Source organism: Drosophila innubila, assembly GCF_004354385.1.
Source record: "Drosophila innubila isolate TH190305 chromosome 2R unlocalized genomic scaffold, UK_Dinn_1.0 1_C_2R, whole genome shotgun sequence".
Lineage (NCBI taxonomy): Eukaryota > Metazoa > Arthropoda > Insecta > Diptera > Drosophilidae > Drosophila > Drosophila innubila.
In genome coordinates this window covers 8,015,256-8,031,683 of record NW_022995374.1, presented here as the reverse complement: position 1 = coordinate 8,031,683, position 16,428 = coordinate 8,015,256, and the positions used below count along the sequence as shown (strand labels likewise).

Below are 16,428 nucleotides of genomic sequence, written 5' to 3'. Positions count from 1 at the left end.
AATCCAAAAGAATGCAACTGCAATTGTTGATATTTTTGTTTACCTACTTTTTAGGGGAACTCAAGGCTTCAATCTTAAGAGGGACTCAATGCATTTCCCATGCTGTTTAGCAAGGAATCGCACAAAAAGTATCCGAAGAGGCTGCCTCAAGGTCTGCCTGGCTTCTCTCACTTTCTTTGGTCTCTTTCCCTGTCGGATTGTCGCTCATTGTAAAACTTCAAACAGCGCGTGACATCGTTATCCTTTGTACGCACGGCAGTTGCGCCTCCCTGCTAGATATTTTGCTTGCAAGAACGAACATAAAGAACTGCAACGCCATTTTCCTTTAACCTTCAATTCGGTTCATTTTTCCCAGTGCTCTCTATGAGTTTATGGCGGGAAAATGCGGTGCAGCCTCCGTCTTGCATCTACAAACTTATGGTTTTTTTTTTTTTGGTGGTAACTATTCGTTAAATCTCAGTAACCCTAAACGGGACATGAAGCAGAAGTTACAAGAGTTAGCATCGATCTATATAATGGAAGCGAGTACTGTACGCGATTACTTTAGACTCTCATTGTCTAAGGATTGCTTTTGATTCTTGATGAAGATATACAAGGTTATAAGGCAGCTTAAAATTAATCAATGCATCATGCTATTTAACTTTTGTCTTCATTTTATAATTCGGTTTCAATTGTAGAAAAAGCACTAATCGCCTTGCAATTTACTTAAAAAAGACACAGCTGATTCCTATATACAACTGACTGTATTGTATAAGAACATAATTAAGAGGTTCTTGAAAACAATAAAATAAAAAATATTTTGGTTATCTCAGATTTAATTGTCTAATAAACTTAGTAGTTAATAATATCGTTTTTTTTAGCGACATTATTAATAAATTTAGACATACGTATGCATCGATTACTATGAAGAAAGTAAGCGAAGGCAACCTACTAATTTTAAAATCTCACTTTAATCTAGTATTATTTGTTAAAAAAAAAAACTGACATTTAAAGTTTCAGTATTAGAGAAAAGCACGAAAGTTGTGACGTCAGCGCATAGAGTCTCAACCTTGTTTATCGCAGAACTTAGTACGCATATCAGAAAGCTGCTTGCTATAATCCAGTACGAAAAAAACGAGCATCAACAAACGCCGAACGCAAAGATTTTAAGTTTCGTGAGAGAAAAGAGCAAAAATAAATGTACACACTTTTGTAAGTTATTTATGGCATATGCTAACACTTATTCAAATTAACCAATATCATATGGTTATATTTATGTATGTTGTATTTAAGCTTATTTTTCGGCAAAGCTTAAACGTTGCGAATTATTGTTATAACCACACAAGCTAAAAAATTATATGCGAAATAATAAAAGGTACTTGCATAAACATTGTACATAACCAGTATGCTTTTGAAATTTAATTTTAAATTTATTTCATATAATTAATGCTGTTGTATTTTGGCGCCATTTTATAGTGAGGCCTCTTTTTGTGTGTACCAGTGAGAGAGCCATTAACTGTTCTCGATTTTCTTCTGTATGTGTGAAAGCACTACTCAACGTATAGTCAATAAATGGAACATATTAAAATTAAGTGTATTTGCTTCATATTTGCTATTTAGTCAATTTGAATTTGTTTTTATTGCAAATGCGCTTTGTGATTGCCATTTATCCCATTTTCATTTCAAACAGAATTTTATTGTCGCTATTTTTGTTTTTACATGGCTTTTAGCGTCGTTTCTGCTTTAGTTTCGCTTTTCTGATTTATCTCAGCGTCTGTCTCAGATAATTTGCCGGCTGGATTCACACTCTCTCTCTCATGTACAAATTTCCTAGATATGATTGCGTGTCACGAAACTTAACGTACAAACAAAATATAGGTACAAATCTAAAAAGCACAATTTGTAATTAACTATAAGTAAATAAAGTTATGTAATAATTCATATTTTAACTATTATTTAAGAAGCAATTATATATTTCATGAAGGAAAATAAATGTTTTTTTGAAGTTTACATTACTTCGTGTATGGGACGTGACACGTTCAGCCTCATATAGGCATCACGCTCACATCTTAAGCAGCCCCTCAGCCTGCGTCGACAGCGACGCTCTCACTTCTACCAGCTGCCAGCTGCTCGCTCGCTTTCGTTATGCCAACAGACGCTGAGTCCGTACAGTTGAAATTGAGCAACACACGAAAAAGGTTGGTTCGCAATGTGAAATATTTGTGAAGAGAAAATAAAATAACATGTAGTATTTAAGTTATAAAAAGTGAACACAACATATATTAAACGATTTTTTTTTAAATATCGTGCAGTGAAGTTACACCTACATACATAGTCATGTAAAAACTATAGATTTCAGTTATCATATATGTTTTGCCGTCTAGTGAGCACATTTTTATTCGACGCTGTGAGAAGTACGACGCTGCTGTACCCAAAAGAGACAGACCAAAGCGTTGCCATTTCGGTTTTTTTGTGTGCTGTGAGCGGCGCTAAGGCAAAATGGCTGCCTTTGGCTATTTATTTAATTAATTTTGCATAATTATGCTTGAGCCATGCGTTAAATTTTTTTGAACAAATTATTGTTTATTTGAGACGCGCGCAGTTAGCCAAAATGCGCGCGTTTTTTCGCCTATTCACATATTATACTTTGTTTCCGTATTTGTATTTGTTTTTACTCGGCATTTAGCTGCGTTTCTTTGCCTCGCCGTCTTCCACGCTCTCTCTCTCTCTCTCCCGCTCTTCCAACAAAATTCCCAGCCGGCAATTTATCTGCTGCCGACGTCGCTGCAGCGCAGCACGAGTCAACGTTTGCTGCTTTCGGTTGCCTTGCCTTTTTGCTTGCTTCGCTCAGTACAGTTGAAGTCAGTAAAGAAACGTGAAAGGTTGGTCCAACAGAAGCAGCGCAATATATATATTAAAAATAAATTATTTTGTGCAAAGTATAAACTAATTTAAAAATGTGACTTAAAGTTTGCTATAAAATGTAGAGGCATCAAAGAGCAACAGCATTAAATAGTTAAAACAACCAAAGTACAAATTAAAATGTGCACTTCTTAAATGAAGCACATAATGGCTATAATTTAAAATTGCACAATGCTGCTTTACGTCAATTTAATAGACGTTTGCGAAGCTTTTGTGTAAATTTTCGCCTGCTGTTTGATTTTTTCACACAAAATTCAGCTCTGTAGTACATTTCTCATACTAAATGTCGCTTGGGCTGTGCAAAAGAGCGCGTCGCATACACGCATACGACGCTGCTGTACCACACAGGCACACGGCCACACAGGCCAAAGCAAGCAGAGCCAGTCGGGGGCAGCAGTACATACACAGAAAAAGTGTTGCCATTTCGGTCATTTGCACTCGCGGCTACTACTACTGCTACTGCTGAGGGAGCAAAGAAAGAAAATGGCTGCTTGAGTGCTATTAATGCTGCAAATTGGCATTTAAATGCGTTATTTGTTCATTATATTTATGCAATTAATTTTCATATGTGATTATTATTTGTTAGCTGCGCGCACTCTCTCTGCCGCCACTTGAACTGAAAGACGCGCGCGCGCGCTTTTCTCAAAAACGTCAACGACGCTGCCAACAGTATGTTGTGTGCAGTATAGCCGTCTCTCTTGACGCGCGGCCATTGCTACATATGCATGTGTGTGTGTGTTGGCTGCTTCGTTCGTTCATTCGTACGAATGTACGTTGAGTGGTGGTGGCTTCTCTTTTGTCTCGTTTGGTAGCTGCGTACATGGCGTGTCTTTTTATGTCTATGGATACTGAAACTAATAATTGATTTTATTCTTTATGTTTTGTATTTACAGCTCGAAGCTTATAGCTAAATAATTTAGTATCTTCTACAAACTTACACACAAAGACACATTTTTGAAAATGGCCGACAAACCAAAACGCCCGCTCTCCGCTTACATGCTGTGGCTGAACAGTGCTCGTGAGTCGATCAAACGTGAGAGTCCCGGCATCAAAGTTACCGAAGTTGCTAAGCGCGGTGGCGAATTATGGAGAGCCATGAAGGACAAGTCGGTAAGTAAAAGAGAGCGAAAACGCATGCACTCTCTTCACAAATATGTTGTGTGTGTGTGTATTTGTGGAATTGCAAACTAATGCATATATATTTGTTGTATCTTTTCTATAGGAGTGGGAGGCAAAGGCAGCCAAGGCCAAGGACGATTACGATCGTGCCGTTAAGGACTTTGAGGCCAACGGAGGCAGCAGTGCAGCAGCCAATGGCGGTGCCAAAAAGCGTGCGAAACCCGCAAAGAAGCCAGCGAAAAAAAGCAAAAGGGATGACTCCGACGATGATGATGATGATGAGAGCGAATAGAGATGATTATTGATCTTCAGGCCGCAGTCAAAACAAAATACACAAATCACACACAACACACACAACGTCATCCGTGGTGGAACTGTCTGTCAATCAATAAGTCAATCGCATTTTGTTTAATCTTCACCCACCACACCACAAACTCCACATCTACACACACACAGAAACACAAACACATACCCTACCTAAAAATAAAACCCATTCTAAATAGCATAGAATACACTGAGATGCCCCAATAAATAAGAAAGAAAGAAACCGTTAAAACAGGAAAGTTGCGAATGTAAAGAATACCAACAAACGACACACATAAGCAAAATTGTATTTATACATAAGATTTTAAGTTTATAGTAGGCGTTTCTTTAAATACAAACAATTTTTAAGTCGAGTTCAAAGCGAAGATTTGCCGCCCAAACAAAAGATGCAAAACGAGTTGGCGGCATCAAAACAATGATCTATTTGTGTATCTTGCATAAAAATTTGTAAATTAAACGATAACGTAATTCCATTATAAATAAAAACTATAAAAATCGATATTTACTATTGTTCTGAGAAAAAAAAGCATCCATAAGCAATGTGTGTTGTAAACTAATCCAACACCAGATATGAGATAAGATCAATTTGCTTATAAACTTGGCCAGGCAAAACGGCTTTTACAGTCTATATTCTATAGATTCAAGATATACACCAATAGCTCGTAATGCACAATTGTTGAAAGTTGTGGTTGAAAAGAAAGCGGAGAAAAAGAGTGTACAAAATATGCAAACAAAGACGTTGAAAGAGTTTTCGCGTCCTTCAAAATGATAAAAAACGAACGAAATTTCGCTCAGGTTTTTCGTAATAATTGAACTGTAGAGAAACATCTTTGTTAATCCCTTAAGATGTTGCGAGATATAATTCAGAAGATGTATTGCATTTAATCAGTAGTCTTAATTAATACCTATATAATTTAATTCCAATATGAGAAATAAATAAAAATAAAATACATTTTTTAAATGCGTTAAAAATGTCGCAATGCGTTATTCTGTTTCTAAAAATGGGAAGATTTCGAATTTATTTCATTATTTTGTAGAAAAACAAACATTTTAAATATTTTCTTATTTATTGTTTTTAAATACCATAATTAATTCAATAATAATCGATCACTAACACTAAATGATTTCATCTGTTGCTGAAGGATTAGTTTCAAAACATATCCATAAAATTTCTTTAGATATATGTATGGGTTAATTATTTTATCTAGATCGTATGGGATTTTGCATAGAAATACCGTTATTTATGATTATTTATTGTTGGGATCAATAATCGTTCCATGGGATTATCGTTAACAATGTTAAGGCTAAAACTAACGTTCAACAAAAGCACACAAGAATTCAGATCAGTTTTGAAATTCAATTTAAAAATAATGCGCTGTTAGATTAAGATCATTTTTTCAGTGCTGTGCTTTGGATTGGTTCAGCATGAATACACACACAAAGTTTAAGTTTAACAATTTGAACAGAATTTCGGGGGATTCCTGAATATATAAATAAAGCATGCATGGACTGTTATATGCATAAGTAGAAAAATGATTTTACAATTTGACAAATATAAAATTAATGTTTTGGTTTCCACGACGGACAAACAAAAAGAAGTTGTGCTTATTTAATTACAGTTCTTACAACAAATATGGCAAATGAAAAAAAAAATAAACATGTCTCTCTCAAAACCATTCACAAATCAAATCAAAAAAAAAAGAAACATAAAATTGTATGGGGATGTAAATGGTGTCAGTGTGTGTGTGTGTGCAGCAAGGAAACAAACGAAGAAGAAGCACCATCAGGTCGAGTCCTGACCTCATTCCCTCAGCTCTAGTTGCGATTCAGCCAAAAGATGGTCTTCAGCACAAAGTACGCCAATCCCAAACAGTAGACAATCTTCTCACGTTGCATTCTCTGCTCATTATTGATCTCAATGTTGAGCACACGTCGATTAAGTTTTGCCAGCTGCCGGCGCAGATAAAGTATCTCCTCATGTGGCGTCAACTCTCCCATGGGCGTCCCATCCCGATGGCTGATCATCGATGCGTCCAGATTGTTCTGCTGCTGCTGCATCTGCTGGGAGCGTTTGCTCGCACTGCCCGTGGTGAGCTAAGGATTAGAAAGAGCACATCTCAACATTAAAATTTGAGCGTTATCAAAAGGAGAGCAACTCACAGAAAAGTTCTGATAGACCATGGCTTAGAGTAATAATTATATAAATATAATTTATTTAGAAAAAAAAATAGGTTTTTACTAACTGGAATTTGACAATTCAGCAAAAGTGTATATGTTTATGTTGCTATATTTTGTTAGATTGTGTTAAGCATCATAAATATGGAAAAAAGATACTCTATTTTCGTTCAGAATAAATCAAGGCTGCAAACCTCCAAAAACCAAGGTTTGGGTTCCCGAAATTGCGTTGAAATAACTATAATCAACCCAAAGTTCCTACTACATATTTTGTGAAAAAATCACAGGACTCTCTGTAAAGGGTATAAAATCGAAAAGTAAAAACTAAGCAAAGAATTAAAGGGAACTTAGTACACAAGACATTTCGTCTATCAATTTTCAATACAAATTTTCAGCGACACAAAATTCAGGAGTTATCAAAGTTGAATTAAACTAAAAGATGTCTCAGGCGAACTTTTTTGATGAAGATGAGCTACCGAAGTTGGAGTCGATTAGTAATGCGCTCAAGTGCGAGCAATCGGGTCACGTTATGGAGGCCATATTACTTTACGAGGAGAGCATCTATAAACTTGGTCAAATGCACAACACAGATCCCAACAAGCAGCAGCTATGCCTCAAGTACATAAAGATGTACGAATCGCGAGCGAAGCAATTGAGGGATCAGGTCAAGAGTCACCTACAGTCCAGCAAGATGCTGGATCACATCACCATTGAGCGGGATTCACGTGGTCGCAGCTATCAGCGACTGTTTGGTTCCTATCTAAATGACAGTGTAAAGGAGGCTCATGTGAATGAGCCACATCTCTGCGAGCTGCATCAATTCAAGAATCTGCTTAACTTCTTCGAAGTTCTTGTTAAAAACTGTCGCTATCTGAAGTACATACGGTTGACAACGCGACCGGATCCAGTTCTAGCCAAGAATCAGATGCATATACTTCAGCAGATACGTGCTGATCTGGCCACTGGCAACATTCACATGAACTTCCAATTGGACGAAGCTCTGCATGATCGCAAGATTGTGCTCAGCTCCGGCATTGTCATTAAGATCGGACGCGGTTTGCATTACTTTGAGCCCACCGAGGATGTGTACAAACTGGGCATGTGCGACTACGATTTTCGCAAGTGTCTGTCCACAGAGGTGGACATCTGGAAGTGTCGTGCCTTTGCCAAGACTCCCAAGGAACCGCTTGATCGCTCGTCTTACAGGCAACCCGTTAAGGATGCTGTGAATCATGGCCAGGACATGGCGTACTCCAGTGACTAGCGAATAAAATTTGCGACATAAAAAACAAGTGCAAGTTAGTGTTATATGGAAATAAAGATTATACAGAAATCATAAAAAATAAACTGTCGTTACTAATCGAGAGTTCTTTAGGCGTATGACAGCAAAATAGCCATAATTTGTATATATATATGCTTTAAGAATAGGAGACTCAATTTTGAAGGTGTAAACGACAATAATTACGAAAAGGGAAAAAATGCACATACTTGTTTCTTTTTAAAAAAAAAATAGCCAAACCTAATGTATCTTATAATTAATACTTTATATTAAATTGAACAATGTATTTGTTAATTTAGGACACAGATTAAAATTGTATAACATTTAATTAAATTAGGGATACAAATTTAAAATTTTGACTCTGTTGAATAAATAAATCAACTATAACAAAATAAACAAGTGGGCGGTAACATTCGAGCACGCTCGACAATAGGATACCCTGTGCTTAGATACTCTGTTTGTTTTTATGGCAGCTATGTGATGTATGTATATTTTTTTTTTATTCTCAAATATGTGTATTTTGTCCAAGCAATTACTCCACTAACTGTAGATAAAATCCTTTACTGCTTCACGTATTAAACCAAACTAAATATAGCTTTAAAGTTTAAATTCCAGATGATTAGCTGTCGTCAGCAGTTCATTAATCTCGACAATATAAATATAAATAAATAATTGAAATGTGGTCGCCAAGTTTTGCAGAGTGTGTGTAAGTTTCTTAGCATTGGCAGCACTCACATTTCGTCATTAGCTGCATTAACACATGTGCTGATTATAATAATGATGATGATAATGAAATGAACTCTAGAAGATTACGAATCGAATAAAGTGGACTCGTGAAATGTGTGGCGATCGTCATGAAATTGATAGACAATGAATTGTGAGGTAACAATGGATTTAGGGATTCCGCCTTTGAATTATTATTAATCTGAATTATAATTATTAAATATCAGATGCAGAATAGATAGACAGATGCACTTGAATACTGAAATCAATTCGAATTTAATGATTTACAAGTTTTCTCACCTGTGAATCCGATTCCACAGAGTTGGCATCGTTGCCATTGTGGAAACCCATGCGGACATTTCCATTGGAGCGCACATATTGCGTGGCCCGATTCTCATCATAGTCATCGTCGACATCCCCATCCAGATCATTGCCATAGAAGCTGCCGTTGGGCTTGAGTGGTGTGCTCTCCTCGGAGGCTGATGGAAAATGATGATCGGTGAGTGTGATGACGCGAGGCGGCGTCTGGACGCGCATGAAGCCATTCGATGGATTCTTGGGCAATATGGAGTTCTCCAAGAGGATTTCACGCGGTGCTGAACGCGTCTCCAGATGCTGATTATGTCCCAGGACCACAATGCGATCGGGCACATTCATATCGATCTTATCATGATAGTTCCACGAGTTGATCAAACCATTCTGATTCGATAGCAACAGATCCTCGTCGGAGAACTCCCCGGTCGCCTTTATACGCTTTGGCACTCGCATCTTGTCGTTGATCTCATGCGCATATTTTGCATCGTTGTAAAGATCATCGTCCAGCCCATTGAACATTGGTGTGGGAGATTGTGCCATTTCAACTTAAGCTTATCCTCCTTTTCCTTCCGTCGTCGTCGTCGGTGGCTGAGGGGCTGCAGAGGTGGGGGGACTGCGGCACTGATGTTGTTTTTGGCCACAAGAATTTAATAGAACAATTTAAAGGAGAGACGTTGTCATAACAGTTATAAATTCACTTGCAATTTATGCCGATATTGCACAACATTGTTGCTGTTTGTTCGTCGAGGATTTTTTTGATACGTGTGTACTACTTACATTTTATAAACTGACAGAAAAACGCTTCTCAATTTCCGTATATATTTTTAATTTTTTTTTCTTTATGCTTCTCGTTTCCTGCCTTTTGTTGCCTTGTTCTTGTTTTGCATTAGAGTTTTTCTTAGTGTGTGTGTGTGTTTTGCGCATGTTGCCACCTGTCAGAAGAAAAAGGTTGCCGTTTATTTAAACGTTCTCAAGCCGAGCAAACTGATTTAGATCATTTTTCATTTAAGTGCATTCTTTCAACAATTATCTTTTGGATAATTTCGCTACATTTTTAAGATAGAATTTTGAAAATGTTTGCAGAAAACCGGATTTTGAATAAAAAATGTTTATTTAATTATTAATTTATTACAAATTATTCCTAAATGAACTAAAAACAAATTAATTTTTAAGCTGCGCGCTTGGACCATTTTGAGATCCGGAACGACTTGCCAGACCTGAACTTTTTACTGGGACCAATTTCTTGAGCCGGGTGGCAGCACCAAACTGTTAACGCGCTCCGAGCGCGGCATTTGCGCATTTACAACAAAATTTCTGCAGCATTCAGTCGAATCGGCCAGCGTCCTTTTTTAAAATATGCTAAAACAAGCAATGATTTTGTGACTAATTTAACAAAAGTTGAACAAATTATTGATATAATAATAAAAAAAAACAAAGAACATTAAACGAATTCAATTGCAGTTGCAGTTTAATTGTAAGTGCATAACAGAAAGACAACAGTACTCGCTGCTGACTGCGCTGTCGACGTCGACGTCGCCGGGTACAGTACGCGCCGTTTTTTGTGTGCCAGCTGAAAATTGCTGTTGTTGTTGTAGCCCGTCTACGAGAGGGCGGGAAAGTGTAAATACAAATAGTTTGTGTGTGTGTGTGTGTATGTTTGCTTGTGTGCGTGAGTTTGGCACAGACTATAAATAAAATATAGCGCGCTTTTCAATTAATATGTGTATATAATATATAAATAAATTTTTCTGTATACATATACTTACTTGCAGCACAGTAAAGGCTACTTGCATATAGATAACTGCAATGGATCGACGCTCGATGAGACGCCCGCGTCGTGCGGACGATGTTGCACCAGTTGCCCCCGTCCCCGCCGCTGCACCCACACAGACACAGACCAAAAGGTCCGCCTCCAGCACAGCTCCCCCTGCCGCCGCCGCCACCACGACTCGCACACGTGCTTCACCGTCGCGCAACAAAGCGCCGGTGGTGGCGCCACCCGAGCCACCCCTACTGGAGTCCGGTCCGCGCACCCGTCGCTCCAGCAGACCGCGGTCCGCTGCCGGGCAACCCACAGCGGCAGCGGCAGCGCCTCTCAAGGCCACCATTAAGCTACCGACGCCAATCAAGGAAGTTAATGAGGTTGGTGCAGGTTCTCTTTGATTATCTATGTATGTGTGCGTGTTTGTGTGAGCGATTGTGCATGTATGTGTTGGCTTATCAACCGGTTTTCTAGATTGCCTGTTGAGTCTGTCATATTAATTATAATCAAATATTGTTGTTATCTCTTGAATATTCTAACTTTGCTCTTATCAGATCCGCTTCGAGCTAACTTAATATACACCCGAGAGAGTTTTTTCGAATTTCAGCGAGAAATATAAACATTTGTGTAGAAGGTGAATCGAGTTCAAAGCAGAGCTACAGCTCTTGCCACTTGAATAGAAACCATATCTTTTAATAGATAAAGTTTATTGAAAATGTTATCAACTAGTTACGTTTAAGTAACTAAAATATTGTATGATATAAAATAATATTTTTATATATTCACAATAGTTTTGTTGATATAGAAAATGTAGTTTACATATGAGTTAATAATACTTCTTTGTAAATATTAATTAACGACTAGTTGTCATATTTTTTTGAAAAACTGTTTTTTTTTTTTGTTTTGCCTGTTTTCACAAATATTATCCTATTAATAAAAGAGAAAAGAAAATTGCATTATTATGATGATGTAAATAATAAACGATATTGCATTACAACGATTATTGCACAAAATTCCACTTGAAGCATAAATAAACTAATCAAAATACAAAGAAAACACTTCAAAGCTGATAAATATGTTTGTTAATATGTAAAGAAATATTAAAACGTACTTAAGTTTAAACATATGTAGATGATATCTCAATATGTAGAATTGACTTGTAAAGTGACTAACTCCGAAGTCTGACCAACTTCAAACTGTCATAACTTGATCAAAACTGAACCGATTTTCAAGTGGAATGTCATTTTGATCATGATTTGGACTCTAAATTCATTCTGCATTCAAATTTTGTTCATTTAGAAAATTTAATTATTTTCGACCAAGATTCGATTTCGATGGTAAGGGTCCCCCCTTTGAAATTTTGAAAATTCAAAATTTTAAATCTCAAGTTTTCACTTTTAATCAACTCCTTATATCGTAATTAGTATAAAACAACACTTTAAACTTGATTCTTAGACCTTTCATTTTTTTGTAAAAAATCATGAAGAATTGGATAAAATTTTGACTTGTAAAGTGACTAACTCCGAAGTCTGACCAACTTCAAACTGTCATAACTTGATCAAAACTAAGCCGAATTTCAAGCGGAATGACATTTTGATCATGATTTGGACTCTAAATTCATTCTGCAAAGTTTTAAATCTCGAAATATTTAATTTTTTTTTCTCTAGTCTAGTTATTTATTTTGATGTAATACTTATTATAAAACGACATTGTTTCGGTTTGATTCCCTGATTAATACAATTATCGAAATTTCATTATACAGATACTGGTTAATATTATTTTAAGGAAGTAATATGATATCTTATTTAATTTAAGAATAGTTATAATATTTAAAATAGCGAATTTTCTAAATTGTTAATTTCTACATTGACTTTTTCCCCATTTTAGAGATCATTCAACGTGCGAAACTCGAGCAGCTTTCCACTGACACTGACCACGAATACCTCGACAAGTGCTCCCAGCCAATCGATGGCCACATCCTCGGTGAACAGCGCCAACAGCAGCAGAACCTTCAGCAGCAGCACAACAACCACACAGCGCATTGAGATCCGCTCCGAGGGAGGCACTGGCGATGAGGTGGACACGGAATCCATACGCAAACGCTTGACGGATCGTCTGCGTCGATCTGTGTCCAAGACCTTCTCGAATATGGCGGGCACGCCCACTCCGAATACAGAGGATGCAGGCAGTCGTTATAGTCGTTCCGTTTCGCGATCCGTTTACGACGATGAGAAGAGCTCGAAGCGCAGTTACTCCACCGGCGAGGAGGATATCGAGGAGGAGGATGAGGATAATGATCAATTCCGCAGTTTCAATGTCACTCGCCAGTCGGTAACTGGCACTCCAGTGTTGGCCAATGTCTGCCGTAAACTGCAGACACCCAGAGAGTTCGGTGGCTGGCCGGGAGCATTGTTGCTGCTCTTGGGGATTCCCTTTGTGGTCTACTATCTCACCTGGAGCTGCACGGCTCGCAATGCATGCCAATTTAAGCGGGCCAATCTGACGGCTCTGCTGGATTGGAACTATCTGGCGCGTCAGGTGTTCCAGACGCACGTCGTCGGCGCCTTTACGGCCTATCAGTTTGTGGTGTTCCTGCTGGTGGCATTGCTGCCCGGACGACGTGTCCATCTCACGCGTGAGACATACAAATTCAATGGCCTGGGAGTGTGCGTGACTTTGTTGTTGGCCGGCGGAATAGCCGAGTATCTCAAGTATCCGGTTGTGAGCTTTGTGCTGCGTCATTATCTACGCTTCTGCATCTATGGACTGATGAGTGCATTTGTTGCCGCTTCGTGGAGCTACTGGCGTGTGGATACCACCAAATATAACGTATTACGCCAGACGCTGGCCAATGATTATGGACGCAGTGGCAACTTTGTGGTGGACTTTGCCCTGGGTCGTCAGCTGAATCCCAAGTGGCTGGGACGTGTCGACTGGAAGCAGTACTACTATCGCCTCTCCCTGGTCAGCACTCTGTTGTTTGCCGCCTGCTACATCTACCAGACGCTGCAGTGGCCCCAATGGCCACAGGCCCAGGAGGGATACGTCTATCTGATGCGCTATTATTGGAACAATCTCAACTACGATGCTGGCACACTGCTGGCAGCCACTTCACTGCTCATCTATGTACTGGATGCACTGCTCTTTGAGCACCATTTGAGCTGCTCCTTTGAGCTGCAGCATGAGGGATATGGCTGTCTGCTCCTCCTGCGCTATGCTGCCACGCCCTATTTGCTGAGCTCCGTGAGCAAGTACTTCTATGAGCAGCGTGTGCCCATCAGCTGCTGCTTTGCTCCCTATGCAGCCATGTTGCTGCTCCTGATTGGACTCGCCGTGAAGCGTTACAGCTGCGCCTACAAGTACAAGTACCGTTTGAACTCACAGAATCCCATCTTTGCCAACATCGAGACCATTCACACCTACCAGGGCAGTCGCCTGCTGTTGAGCGGACTGTGGGGTCATCTGCGTCAACCCAATTACCTGGGCGATATCTTGGCTCTGTGTGCTTTGGGTGCGCCCATGTTCCTGCGCCCAGCCTGGCCGCCATTGCTCTGCCTGCTGCTCCTGGTCCTTGTACTCCTGCATCGTGCCACGCGGACCAATGCCCGCAACCAGGGACGCTATCACTCCTCCTGGCATCGCTACTGCACCCAGGTGCGCTACTATATACTGCCCAAGATCTACTAAGTTGGGGCCACCTTTTCTCCTGCTCGTTTGAATTTATTTAATTATTAAACCCCTCACATCCACACTCCCCTCCCCAGCGTCTGAGAGTTATTCATCTGATTTTTTTTAGTTTTTAGCGTTTTATTCGATTTTTTTGTATATAATCAATACATCAATTATTTGTATTCCATTTATATTTTATCCATGTCATCGCTCCTAATCCATTTTCCATTTCAATGATTTTTAGTACAAAATTTTATTTTACTCATGACCAGAAAACAAAACAAAAACCACAAATTATATTACTTTAGCTTAATAATTATATGCTATAGCCATACAACTTATATACTGTATAATTAGACATTTTCTAAGACTTAGAAATTATTATTTAATTACTCAATTATACTGTCGCTTAAACGAATTCAAAAAACATGTACCGTGTAAATATTGCAATTATTTTATATAAATAAACTAAATGCTTTGGTTTCTAAAGTTAAAGAAACGCAAAAATATTGTTTGCACTTTTATCGTTGTCATTCTTTTGCTAAATTTTTAAAATTGTTAATTTTATAATTAATTTAATTGAATTTACGAGGTGTCACAATTTTTGCAAATTGAAGTGCAGTGGTTTTAAATGTGTTACTGCCTGTCGTCAGATGGCGCTTACTTTTTTAGCGTTGAGCACTGCTTGTGTACTGCTTATTTGGCAAAACTGAACTGCATGTCGTCCGATGGCGCTCTCTTTTTAGAAAAAGGTGACCTGCCTGTCAGAGTTGTTCCTAATTAACTACTTTTTTAATGAAATCGTCATTTCACTAGCATTAAAAAAAGTAGTGCTAGTGAAATCGTCATTTCACTAGCATTGAAAAAAGTAGTGCTAATGAAATTTCATTTCACTAGCATTGAAAAAAGTAGTGCTAGTGAAATCGTCATTTCACTAGCATTGAAAAAAGTAGTGCTAGTGAAAAATTATTTAATTGGCATTAAATTAAAAATTTTTCGTTGGCATTAAGTAATGACAATGAAAACCCATTTTAATTAGCATTGAAAATATTTTTTTTGGAAATTAAAAAAAATTGAAAAATTTGGAAAAATTTTTTTCCGATATTTTTTCCGATATTTTTATCCGATATTTTTTATCCGATATTTTTTCCGATATTTTTATCCGATATTTTTATCCGATATTTTTATCCGATATTTTTTCCGATATTTTTATCCGATATTTTTATCCGATATTTTTATCCGATATAAAACTATCGGATAAAAATATCGGATAAAAATATCGGATAAAAATATCGGATAAAAATATCGATAAAAAATATCGGAAAAAATATCGGAAAAAATATCGGATAAAAATATCGGATAAAAATATCGGATAAAAATATCGGATAAAAATATCGGATAAAAATATCGGATAAAAATATCGGATAAAAATATCGGATAAATATCGGAAAAGCTATCGGAAAAACAATTTTCCAAATTTTTCTATTTTTTTTTTAATTTCCAAAAAAATTATTTTCAATGCTAATTAAAATGGGTTTTCATTGGCATTACCTAATGCCAACGAAAAATTTTTAATTTAATGCCAATTAAATAATTTTTCACTAGCACTACTTTTTTCAATGCTAGTGAAATGACGATTTCACTAGCACTACTTTTATCAATGCTAGTGAAATGAAATTTCATTAGCACTACTTTTTTCAATGCTAGTGAAATGAAATTTCATTAGCACTACTTTTGTTAATGCTAATTAAAAAGTAATGATAATGCTTATGGACCCAACTCTGCTGCCTGTGGTCAGATGGCGTTTATCTCTTTTCTTAAGCGTTGAGAACTGCTTGTTTACTGCTTATTTGAAAAAGTTAGCACTGCTTTTATATGTGCAACTTTCTGCCGTCGGATGGCGCTTAAAATAAATTCAAATTGAAATCAAAGCTAATTTTTATCTTTTAACTGATGGTAATGATGTATATTATAATTCCGTGAGTTTTGTATTCTTATACATATTATTATTATTATATATTTAACACTATTGAGATGCAAATTCAATCAAAAGGCAGCGATATTTTCTTTTTTTCTTGTAACAGTTAACGCATCTAGGTCTTGATAAAAGGCACGAATAAAATATCTTACTATCATTAGATCTGAGCCAAGGTCCGCAGTA

The 16,428-nt window shown here is 37.5% G+C and overlaps 4 protein-coding genes across 4 annotated transcripts; 3 read left to right on the top strand and 1 right to left on the bottom strand.

The window, feature by feature from the left end:
- The first annotated feature begins 3,794 nt into the window (after positions 1-3,794).
- Positions 3,795-4,845, top strand: LOC117783912 (high mobility group protein D). The gene is made up of 2 exons (XM_034621481.1): positions 3,795-4,011; positions 4,124-4,845. The coding sequence occupies exons 1-2, from the start codon at positions 3,862-3,864 to the stop codon at positions 4,310-4,312; spliced, it is 339 nt and encodes a 112-aa protein (XP_034477372.1). The 5' UTR covers positions 3,795-3,861; the 3' UTR covers positions 4,313-4,845.
- Positions 4,846-5,392: 547 nt separating this feature from the next.
- On the bottom strand, positions 5,393-9,783 carry LOC117783906 (transport and Golgi organization protein 11). The gene is made up of 3 exons (XM_034621474.1): positions 9,614-9,783; positions 8,822-9,457; positions 5,393-6,438 (listed from the first exon to the last, which is right to left on the bottom strand). The coding sequence occupies exons 2-3, from the start codon at positions 9,374-9,376 to the stop codon at positions 6,160-6,162; spliced, it is 834 nt and encodes a 277-aa protein (XP_034477365.1). The 5' UTR covers positions 9,377-9,457; positions 9,614-9,783; the 3' UTR covers positions 5,393-6,159.
- Positions 6,904-7,864, top strand: LOC117783907 (MIT domain-containing protein 1). Its single transcript, XM_034621475.1, has one exon. The coding sequence runs from the start codon at positions 6,959-6,961 to the stop codon at positions 7,781-7,783; it is 825 nt and encodes a 274-aa protein (XP_034477366.1). The 5' UTR covers positions 6,904-6,958; the 3' UTR covers positions 7,784-7,864.
- An 825-nt stretch (positions 9,784-10,608) lies between the features above and the next one.
- Positions 10,609-14,774, top strand: LOC117785394 (lamin-B receptor). The gene is made up of 2 exons (XM_034623368.1): positions 10,609-10,978; positions 12,486-14,774. The coding sequence occupies exons 1-2, from the start codon at positions 10,643-10,645 to the stop codon at positions 14,283-14,285; spliced, it is 2,136 nt and encodes a 711-aa protein (XP_034479259.1). The 5' UTR covers positions 10,609-10,642; the 3' UTR covers positions 14,286-14,774.
- Positions 14,775-16,428: the final 1,654 nt, after the last annotated feature.